The 12097-nt window shown below is 35.6% G+C and overlaps 1 protein-coding gene and 1 pseudogene across 6 annotated transcripts in view; one reads left to right on the top strand and one right to left on the bottom strand.

The window, feature by feature from the left end:
• LOC144448675 (oxysterol-binding protein-related protein 8-like) overlaps positions 1–12097 on the bottom strand; it is a 129740-nt gene that overhangs the window by 7592 nt on the left and 110051 nt on the right. For all 6 annotated transcript variants that reach the window (XM_078138956.1, XM_078138959.1, XM_078138958.1 and 3 more), the window contains 12 exons: positions 10341–10421; positions 9902–10024; positions 8970–9246; positions 6724–6890; positions 6121–6299; positions 5623–5704; positions 5120–5218; positions 4507–4702; positions 2610–2707; positions 1969–2058; positions 1371–1406; positions 671–771 (listed from right to left, as the gene is read on the bottom strand). In XM_078138956.1, the coding sequence (XP_077995082.1) occupies positions 671–771; positions 1371–1406; positions 1969–2058; positions 2610–2707; positions 4507–4702; positions 5120–5218; positions 5623–5704; positions 6121–6299; positions 6724–6890; positions 8970–9246; positions 9902–10024; positions 10341–10421 (1529 nt within the window). The remainder of the gene's footprint in view (positions 1–670; positions 772–1370; positions 1407–1968; positions 2059–2609; positions 2708–4506; positions 4703–5119; positions 5219–5622; positions 5705–6120; positions 6300–6723; positions 6891–8969; positions 9247–9901; positions 10025–10340; positions 10422–12097) is intronic.
• On the top strand, positions 130–657 carry LOC144448594 (uncharacterized; annotated as a pseudogene).

Raw genomic sequence — 12097 nt, 5'->3', positions numbered from 1 at the left:
GTCTACTCACTTAGGGGATTCTATTAAAATGTCTACTCACTTAGGGGATTCTATTAAAATGTCTACTCACTTAGGGGATTCTATTTAAATATCTACTCACTTAGGGGATTCTACTAAAATGTCTACTCACTTAGGGGATTCTATTAAAATGTCTACTCACTTAGGGGATTCTACTAACATGTCTACTCACTTAGGGGATTCTATTAAAATGTCTACGCACTTAGGGGATTCTATTTAAATGTCTACTAACTTTGGGGATTCTATTTAAATGTCTACTCACTTAGGGGATTCTATTAAAATGTCTACTCACTTAGGGGATTCTATTAAAATGTCTACTCACTTAGGGGATTCTATTAAAATGTCTACTCACTTAGGGGATTCTACTAAAATGTCTACTCACTTAGGGGATTCTATTAAAATGTCTACTCACTTAGGGGATTCTATTTAAATATCTACTCACTTAGGGGATTCTATTTAAATATCTACTCACTTAGGGGATTCTACTAAAATGTCTACTCACTTAGGGGATTCTATTAAAATGTCTACTCACTTAGGGGATTCTATTAAAATGTCTACTCACTTAGGGGATTCTACTAAAATGTCTACTCACTTAGGGGATTCTATTTAAATGTCTACTCACTTAGGGGATTCTATTAAAATGTCTACTCACTTAGGGGATTCACATTCTCCCATTTCATCCCAGCATGGTAGGTGTCGTTTAAGTCGACTTCTCATTACCTCATCTGTCACATTCCAAAAAAGTTCAGTTTCCTACAAGAAATATCAACAATTTGAAGATTAGTACCCTGTACATGAATTCACCCATCAATATTCCATAATTGTTACTTTTCTGCAGCAATCTCTATTTTCATCATAGGTTTATGTATAGTAAATTATATGAAATGTACTATATCACCCTCTCTCCTTGCCAATTTATTTATTTATTTATTTATTAATCTTTCATATACAGACACCATTTCAGTGTATTAGCACTGTTCTCCCAATGGAACCTGTTGCAAGATTACATACACAGAAAAAAAAAAGAAAAAAAAAAGAAAAAAAAAAGGACAAACCAGGACAAAAAGTTACAGACGCAGTGTACTTTAAAAGATATCCACCCACATTACCAGACTACATTCTTAAGATGTCTTTTAAATATCGATGAGTTCGGAGCTGATCTCATGTATAGGGGTAGATTGTTCCATAGAACAGCGCCACTACAGTAAAATGCCTATTCCCCTTCCTCATCAAGTTTGTCAAGAATAAGCAACGGGATATACTGGAAAAGTTTACAATGGCAGCACAATGGTCCTTTACACTTTCTCAACTCCCCTGGGGAGCATACAATCCATGATAACACAACTACTTACTCCAGTTCTCTTGTCCTTCAGATATACTTCACCATCCTGTTGGTGTAACAAATCAAAGACAACATTATTATAGACTGGAGATTTATAAAAAATATTACTAGCTAAAGCAAGGTGAAACGGTATACTGCTATACATCTAACTCTGCTAAATCATTATGTCTTGTTCTACATCCACAACTACGAAATGACAATGATTCTGAGTAAATATGAAAAGTGACAGCAAGTATATGTACAAATTAATTGGTCCATGTATATCATAATATGATTGGTTATATGACACGATATAAATAAGGAAGTACGATATTCATCATTATTACTGTTATTTCAAATGATTTCACTAAATTTTATGTGGTCAAAGGTCAAGGCTATTTCCTGAAATTGTCCTCATGGTTTAAGGTCAAAATAATTTGAATAAACTGGGACCTCAGAGTCAAACAGTCTCCTAAGGTCAAAGGTCAGTTTTTCACCAAACTGTGAACTCAGATGTCAAAGTAGATGTATCAATTTGGAAAGTGTCTTCAGAGTTCAAGGGTCAAATGGGTTGTTTCTTGAACTATGACCCCAAGGGATACAAGGTTAAAGGTCAAAGTGGTACTTACCCATCTGCCATCTATGTTAGCTATTGTTTCTTTACCAAGTTTGATTTTACCCACGATATGATTGACACTATCACTGCTCCCTAGGAGTGGCTGAAAGGGGGAATAACATTGTATATCATTAATAAATGAAGTAATGTCTTTCCATACTATGAAACTATATAATTATGACATGAAAAAAACAGTTTTTTGACACAATGAAATATTAGTGTGATTGTATTTTGTTATATTTTTATAGCTTTCCATCCTCTCTTTGTTGGTGTATGTGTTCTTGTTTTTCTTACACAGTTACAACACATATAAATGAGACTTCTTCTCATTAGTTATTCTGGAAGCACTTAATGAATTTTTATAGAAGACACTCCTCCCGCCCCACCCCCACCCCCACATACATGCCACTATCCAATCTAAATACTGCTGAAAGGGGAGGGGGACTAACAAGAAATGTTTATCATATGTTGCTTTAGCAAAAGCACACCTCTACTGAAAACTGTCTGTGTTAATTATAATGACTTTTATGAACATCACAACAATATGTTGTTTTTATATATGCTGACCTGATAGTGCTATATGGGTTTGGGGTTGGGGGTGTGGTGGGGTGTGGGAGGCAGGTGAGGGGTGATCAGTGAGATGTTATGACTTACTTTTAGTTTGAATTCCATATCCACTTTATATCCTGTCTTCTCACATTCAATAGCAATTTTACCCCCATACTCCATAGTTAATGTACCATATAATATACCTGAAAACAAAGAATTCCACATCTTAATCCTCATTCTACTGTGGGGGATATTTGTTAGTACACAAAAACGCTAGAATTTGGCAAAACAGGACTAAATATCCTTTTTTTTGGCAACCCTACAAACATGTATTGACTATTGATGGTTTAATACTTTTGGTACAAGTGTTACAGATGAAATGACATTGCCTTGGTGTTTCATTCATGGTACATGATGTTTTTACACACTCAGAAAACTCCAAATGCAAACTGAACAATTATAGTGGTGTCACGCACAGTGGGTATGTAAAAGTAGACAAATTACCATGTTGCTTATCTGTTCGAAAGTAAACGATTGAAGCCATTAAAATCATCAAGTCCATGTGTATTTTTTTCAGGAGAAGCCTGTGTCTACTGCGCTGTAAAAGTATAGCAATGTTTATCACTTATGTCTTATCAGATAATCTTACCTTTACAGTAAACATATGGCATGGTAATGAGATAATCTTACCTTTACAGTAAGCATATGGCATGTTAATCAGATAATCTTACCTTTACAGTAAGCATATGGCATGGTAATCAGATAATCTTACCTTTACAGTAAACATATGGCATGGTAATCAGATAATCTTACCTTTACAGTAAGCATATGGCATGTTAATCAGATAATCTTACCTTTACAGTAAGCATATGGCATGGTAATGAGATAATCTTACCTTTACAGTAAGCATATGGCATGGTAATCAGATAATCTTACCTTTACAGTAAGCATATGGCATGGTAATCAGATAATCTTACCTTTACAGTAAGCATATGGCATGGTAATCAGATAATCTTACCTTTACAGTAAGCATATGGCATGGTAATCAGATAATCTTACCTTTACAGTAAGCATATGGCATGGTAATCAGATAATCTTACCTTTACAGTAAGCATATGGCATGGTAATCAGATAATCTTACCTTTACAGTAAGCATATGGCATGGTAATCAGATAATCTTACCTTTACAGTAAGCATATGGCATGGTAATCAGATAATCTTACCTTTACAGTAAGCATATGGCATGGTAATCAGATAATCTTACCTTTACAGTAAACATATGGCATGGTAATCAGATAATCTTACCTTTACAGTAAGCATATGGCATGGTAATCAGATAATCTTACCTTTACAGTAAGCATATGGCATGGTAATCAGATAATCTTACCTTTACAGTAAGCATATGGCATGGTAATCAGATAATCTTACCTTTACAGTAAGCATATGGCATGGTAATCAGATAATCTTACCTTTACAGTAAGTGTATGGCATGGTAATCAGATAATCTTACCTTTACAGTAATCATATGGCATGTTAATCAGATAATCTTACCTTTACAGTAAACATATGGCATGGTAATCAGATAATCTTACCTTTACAGTAAGTGTATGGCATGGTAATCAGATAATCTTACCTTTACAGTAAGTGTATGGCATGGTAATCAGATAATCTTACCTTTACAGTAAGTGTATGGCATGGTAATCAGATAATCTTACCTTTACAGTAAGCATATGGCATGGTAATCAGATAATCTTACCTTTACAGTAAGCATATGGCATGGTAATCAGATAACCTTACCTTTACAGTATGCATATGGCATGTTAATCAGATAATCTTACCTTTACAGTAAGCATATGGCATGTTAATCAGATAATCTTACCTTTACAGTAAGCATATGGCATGGTAATCAGATAGTCTTACCTTTACAGTAATCATATGGCATGTTAATCAGATAATCTTACCTTTACAGTAAGCATATGGCATGGTAATCAGATAACCTTACCTTTACAGTAAGCATATGGCATGGTAATCAGATAATCTTCACCTCTAGTAATCATTGATAGCTTAGCTGTACCATCCAGGATTGCAGCTATGGAGTTACCATAAAATTTAGATTTGGCAAGAATACTTCCGCTGATACAAAACCCATCTCTACGATTTGACACATAGAAGGCTGAGATGGGAGGATGGTGAGATACCTAGAGACAAACCAAAAAGTTTTAGATATTGTAAACTGGATTTTCATCGCAATGGGTAAAAATGTTTTGCCTTTTGTATCTGTTCATACCTGTCCAGTAATATAGTTAATTTCAAAACCAGTACTCAGTGAAGGTCGCAGTGAATGACCATACTACCGATTGCGGTGAAATTCTTTGCTTTTCATATGCAACATGGTACATTTTACAATCAAAATTGGGAGGAGGCCACATATCGTCGAATACTGCCCTCGTCACAGTGTCTGCAATTCTTTCCTTTTTATTTAAAACACATCACTACATACATATCAGTTCGGCATTTTACTACCAGTAGTTGGCGAAGGCAACACACGATGGAATGTAGCCATCTAGTGGCAGTATCTGAAATTCTTTCCTTTTTATTTACGATTTAATACCTACCTGTTCAGCTATATAGTATGTTTTACTACCAGTAGTTGGTGTTGGCCACATACATCGGAATGTTTCTCCAAGTATTGGGTTATAAGGCTTCTTGGCACCCTGTAATGAAGACAGACTTTTTTATTATTTTTCTTCCAGTGACTAACTTTTACGAATTCCGTTGATTACTGATTTGAACTAATGGAAACAATAACTTCTTCACAAATCTTAACGAAGTGCTTCGAACTTCACAACACTATTGAAACGTTACATATCATTATGTGCACTAGTACACCCGTACACTATTGGTATGTTGTGTGAGCCTAGATTCCTCTCTCTCTCTTGATTGGTCACCTGCTGTTTTCGGCATGTGAATCCGCACCTTGGGTTGCAATTGTTCATTATTCATACGAGCATTTATAAGGTGAGGTACACCCCATCCGAGACACTTCCAGAATGGGCACCTTGCCATAGGTACATATTATTGATTAATTTGATAACTGTTCCTTATATTGTCAACTCACCTTTGGTTTCTTATAAAACCCTGCAAGATACCATCTTAAGACTTGTTTCATCCGACTGAATGGATCATGTTCTTTTACAGCCCTGACAAAGAAAATGATACAATTATTATAATGTACTGTTATGACTTCAAATCTTTGGAAATCTAGTATTCTAATGATGGCAAGTTTTGGGTGTTAATGCAATCTCTCTCTCATGACCTATCTGTATCTGTCTGTCTGTCTCCCTCCCTCCCTCCCCCTCCTTCACTCTCTGTCTGTCTGTCTCCCTCCCCCTCCTTCACTCTCTGTCTGTCTGTCTGTCTCTCTCTCCCTCCCCCCCTCCTCTCTCTCTCTCTCTCTCTCTCTCTCTCTCTCTCTCTCTCTCTCTCTCTCTCTCTCTCTCTCTCTCTCTCTCTCTCTCTCTCTCTCTCTCTCTCTCTCTCTCTCTCTCTCTCTCTCTCTCTCTCTCTCTCTCTCTCTCTCTCTCTCTCTCTCTCAACAAGAAAATTGTCCACTTACTTTGAGACATAGTCAGCATGATAACAATAATCTGAGAGTTTATCTAGCCATGATCTTGGCTCTAAGATAAACGTTGGCAAGACAACTTTAGACAGATCCATTCCTGGTCTGACTTGTTTAATTAACATCCACACTATACTTTTATTTTCATCAGCTATCGTATCCACTTGGTTAAACTCCTGAGAAAAGACAATGATACACAGAGTTTATATTTTTTACTTGAATGAAAATACTCACAAGAGAGTTTGATTGCATGTACAGCTGGGCTGACTAAGGCACAATTATGGTTCGAATCTTACCAAAGTACTTTAGCCATTCAAAACCAAATGACATCAGTGAGATTTGAACTGACCACTGGCAGATTCCAAGACAACCACTGTAATCATTTAACCGTCATGATCCTATCCTACCAGGTCCCGAGTCCCCCCACTATGCAGCTGGTTTGGCTGGGATACAACCGTGGTTCAATTCTTGCCTAAGTGTTTAGTCATTCAGAAACAAATGACATCAGGGAGACTTGAACCAATAACTTGCAGATTGTGAGCCAACCACTGTAATCATTGGATCATCATGACTCCTCCATATCTCTACCTGAGTACGTACCTGTCCTAAATCTTCTCTGTTCTCTGGTACATAGTTTGTCTCTACATGTGTCATGTCTTGCATCTCTTCTATCTCATCCTCTTCTTCTGTTATGTCAGATTCACTCTCTTTTTCTTTCTCTAGTTCATTTTCTTTGTCGTCATCATCATGTTCTGGTTCGTCAAGACCTGACAGGGTGGAAGTAGAAAACATACCAGAACTATGTTAGTTTTCAACAGACACATCACCTGATTAGTCACATGATCTAACCTTCAAAACTAATTAACATGTTGCACTACAACTTTCAGAGTGAAATGAAAGTACATCAAAAACTATATCTGGTTTCAATACACAGGTCACCTGATTAATCACATGACCGGACAGCCAAGTCTCAACCACATATAAGATAATGTTTATATAACCTTGAACTTTACTTTTGGACACCACAATGGTTAACTCTTTATATGTATCACAAATATTTAAACTTTCACTTCAGCTGTGGCAGTTTATGGCACAGTATGCATCTTGTTTCTGGTTTGCGGCTGCCTTCAAAATTAGTCTCCAGTCGTTGTGGAAATGTAATTTGCTGTAGGAGTGGCCACAGACAAACATCAAGTCCATTTCTTCAAACACATCATACAACAAGCCATAGGTTTTCACAAACTGCTTACAATTATCCGTCAACAGAAATATCTAGTTTCACATTAGCTTGGAAAGTCAACAGTGCAAAATCAGTTTTTGATTTATGAATGAACAGTGCCCTCTAGTGAGATCATTGTGATACCAACAAAACTGAAGTACACCCCTGATGATGCTGACAAGATGTCAGTGAAAACTTCAGATTCGTTTTCAGTAGAAATTTTCATTCATAGCTATGAACCTAAAGTCAGTAACCATTCACTCTGACATACAATCCAAAGCAATACCTTTGATTACAAGTTTTTGTCGTAATATTACTTTCAATACAACCTATCTATAACAGATGCACAAACTAGTTAATTCGCATCTTCACAAACATCTTGAAAACCTCAACTCACAGTACACACTGCTGATAGTTCTTTATCAACCACTCTTTCAAGAAAACCCATTACCTCTAACATCTATGTCTCTATATATTTTTTCTAAAGCTTTACAGGTAACAGCTGTTTCACACAACTATGATTTATTTGATTTCTTCAAAAATATCAAAAACAAAATTCATCTTCAATCATAAATCTAACCAAGAAAACCTAAGTTCTTAACTGTCTTTTAGTAAAGATTTGGTGTATTTCATTATGGGGAAAAATATACAAATTATTGCAAAAAGTGACAACTACCAAAAGCTGAAAATATCCCTTCATGTTCTATAAATCAACAAAAAAATGCAGACATGATGTTACCAGTGAGTTTGTTGGCCTAATAAAAAAAATTGTGCAGTTCCGATTATGCTTAATTTTAGAATAGGTGGGTATAGATAGATTTTTTATTGTATTTTGCTATAATTTTTTTCATGGGCGAGTGAGTGTCTAGTTATGCTAGTTATGTTTTCCGTTGTTTTCGGTACGATCTCTGTGTTATTGGTTTCTTCTCATCAGATGTACAGCCATTACAGATTGGAAGAACAGTTTTATATTGTCTTTTTAAGTTGATGTCAGTTTCCACATCCACTATTTCTGGTGAGACTTCACAATTTTCATGATTTTATTTATTTTTTCTTGAATATGTAATATGTAAAAAAAAAAACTTAGGGTAGGTGGGGTCAGGTAACCGGAACCAAACATTATTTCTTTTAGGCCTAAAGAGTGATAAATACATAAAATCAAGTTCCCTAGTTACTGCACCATGTCTCCCTACCAAAGCTATGGTATATTGTGTGGGAAACTCTTGGCAATTTAATCCCTGTCAGCCCACTCCCGACCTTTCAGATACATCTGTCCATCATTGCAAATAAGTCATCAATATAATGACTTCTGCATTCTCCCACTCCTCTCGGCATTCAATATTGTTGCATAATTTTTGTATCTGTCACGTATATTTGTATTTTAAATTTGTATTCGTTATATTTTGCAATTGCTTGAAAACCCAAATAATGGACGCATTGCCTTTTATAAATAAATAAATAAATAAATAAATAAATTTCTTTTACCAGGGTTCTCAAAACTTTGGACAAATCAATGTATCTATACTTATTGCAGAGAGAAATGAAAGATACACATTCATTTTCAAAATGTCAAAATTAAACTGAAACCAAATGAATAATAAATATTTCAAAAAATTCTAACACCCACCTTGATCTTTGAAATGTACATTTTCAATCTCACTCTCGTTCATTCCCTTTGCACCGTGTAGAAAACTTTGTAATTGTTGACTAAGATCCCCACTAGTATCTCCTCCTGTACTACTGTCATGTTCCTTCATGGACCTCATTAACAGATTTGAACACCTCAGAGATAATTCTAACGCGTCCATCCATGTTTTCCCATCTTGTTCTGACGGTGCCCGGAATATCAGATAATTGCTTGGCAGTGGTATAGTAATGGACCCCATGGATTCTCCCTTTGGACCCTGTATTAGACATTAGTACAAAAGACAAATTAATAACGACAGTTTCGAAGTGTAACGGAAGAAATAACAGCTCTGGTTTGCAAGAATGAGTTAAAATTAGATTTTCTGTACAATGAGAATCTATCTTTTTTCCTAATTATTTACTGATCTTTGACATCAGTCAGGAAGTCCATACAAACATCAATCAGGGTTTGAAATTGACTTTATTAGTAAGACGTCCATGTGGACCACCAGTTTTAGATTTTGGTGGTCCACTGCATGATAATAGTGGTCTATCTCTGCAATATAGAATCTGATGAATCTAATTTACATAACTAATTAATTAATTAATACATTGTAATCATTAATCAATAATACTCTATAAATCTAATTTACATATACTCACCCTTGTGGTCCATATTGATTGGTCAAGGGGATGGAAGACCTTGAAACAAATCTAATTTACATATACTCGCCCCTGTGGTCCATATTGATTGGTCCAAGGGATGGAAGACCTTGAAACAAATCTAATTCACATATACTCACCCTTGGATTGGTCCAAAGGATGGAAGACCTTGAAACAGAACTAATTTACATATACTCACCCTTGTGGCCCATATTGATTGGTCCAAGGGATGGAAGACCTTGAAACAGAACTAATTTACATAATACTCACCCTTGTGGCCCATATTGATTGGTCCAAGGGATGGAAGACCTTGAAACAGAAACCATCTTTTCTTGATGGTCTTTCTATTAAATCACAAGTATTCAGAAGTACTGTTCCAACCCATTGTCCATGCTGTGAAAAAAGAAAAATATACAAAAAACTCTACAATCAGAAAAGTGCAGGTGTTTTGGACAGAATAAAAGAATAACAGATGTCTGTTTGGAAATAGCCTACATAATAATCATTACTATGTAATATTTTCTTTGCATAATTGATTTCTATGATAATTACAACAATAATTTATCAAAACGTGAATGATCAGACATATATACATCTATTTTTCAAAATACTTGCCACATGCAGAGTTTAGCAATAAATTATCAGAACTTTTTGCCGACAAAAAATATTGTCTCTTTTGGCATTTTTAGTTTAGTGGTATATATCTCACCTTTGAACTTTTGTAAATAAGAATCAAGCCTGGCTTGAGTACACACCATAGTTTGGTCCATCCTTTCAGAGTTCCCCTAACCTGTGACAACAACAATATCATGAAATATATTAGCCTTGTATATCTCCCCTTCCTTTCCCCCAAAAAAGGAAAAGTCCAGCCAAGCTTATTTCTACCTTTAGGATACTTGCTTTTAAGTACGGCTATCAACTTATACATGATTTTTGGGCAATACAAATATCAGCACCTTGGTAACTATTTCAACTTTGAAATCTTCTACAGAAACCTTACTGCACTTTACATGTGTTCTGCCATTTGTGAAGGTTTCCTGCAAAGGTTTATGGGAAAACCTATGGTGCTTACATCACCAAACCTTCTTTTTACTTGAATGTGTACAATACTAAAAGCACAAATAACTCTGTTTGGACTTTGCCTTTAAAATGATATTTTCGACAACACATGAGATTGCTAAACCCAAAACAGTCTTAAAACCTGTTCATTTCATCTATATGTACAGTTACCTATCCCAGTTAACTGAAAGTGAAAAGCTGTGCCTTTAATGACTTGGTGATAGAATTCAAACATATTCCCCTGAAATGACAAGATAGGATGACACTCCACAACCTACTTTACATCAAACTGACGTGGTCTGAACAATAATTGAGATAATTTTCCTCTGATTTTACACAGGGATTCTGTTATTGAGCTGATTTGCAAAAAACTGAGTTTTAATAATGTTCATACATCATACTTGTTAATATACCTTTAAGGCTTTCTAGGTCATCATTTATACAGCAGTGTCTTTATTGGTTCAATTATACCAACTTACTCCACTTACAGGGTTTTTTTTCGCAGTTTTCATCAAATGGAAAAAGGGACATTAATACTGAATTGTGTGATCATCATCAAGATGCATAGTAGATGAAACAACGTGTCACATTCGTTTCCAATTTACCATTCCAAAGTAACTATATTGTACTGTCCTATTGATTCTTAGAACCATCAACAATATATTCTCCTTGTCATTGTTCTTCTTGACCTAGCTGATGCTTAGTTTTTTTATGTAATTGGTGAATAGAGTGCTGTAGACATGCTAAATTTGTGCTGTAGGCAGATTGCAAAATCTCACAGACTTTTCATCTCAAATAAGGCAATGTACACCCTGTGAATGCAGATATTCTAGTCTGTCTTGAGTGATTCTAATGAGTGAGTGTGATGTTTATTAATACTAGCAATGCCTCTAACACCCCATATACAATGTACTATATGCAAAGTAAACCCAATGTTGTCTTGATTCCATTTGTTGGCTGGAGCCTCAGGGCTATCTGGATCTAGTCTATGGTCAAATATCAGTTCTGGAAATCATAGCATTGCAGTGTAGTATATTGCGGTGTGGTGTGGTGTGGTGTGGTGTGGTGTGGTGAGGTGTGGTGTGGTGTAGTGTGGTGTGGTGTGGTGTGGTGTACACATGCATTGCACTGCACTGTACTATACCGTCCTTTACTGTACTGTACACATGTACTGCACTGCACTGCACTGTACTAGTACTGTACTAGTACTATACTGTACTGTATTGCAAGGTACTGCACTCTGGAGTACTGTAGCATACTGTACTTTAATGACAATAATGTAAAATATTATGTACATGTATTGTAGTAGAGAAGTGCATTGTATTGTATTGTATTGTACTGTATTGTATTTGTAAATTGCAATGTACTGAGTATTATCGTTTTTTACTGTATCATATGATATGATAT

The sequence above is a fragment of the Glandiceps talaboti genome, chromosome 17 (assembly GCF_964340395.1).
Source record: "Glandiceps talaboti chromosome 17, keGlaTala1.1, whole genome shotgun sequence".
Taxonomy (NCBI): Eukaryota; Metazoa; Hemichordata; class Enteropneusta; family Spengelidae; genus Glandiceps; species Glandiceps talaboti.
Note: the sequence above shows the minus strand (reverse complement) of the source record. Positions and strands in the feature narration are given on the sequence as shown.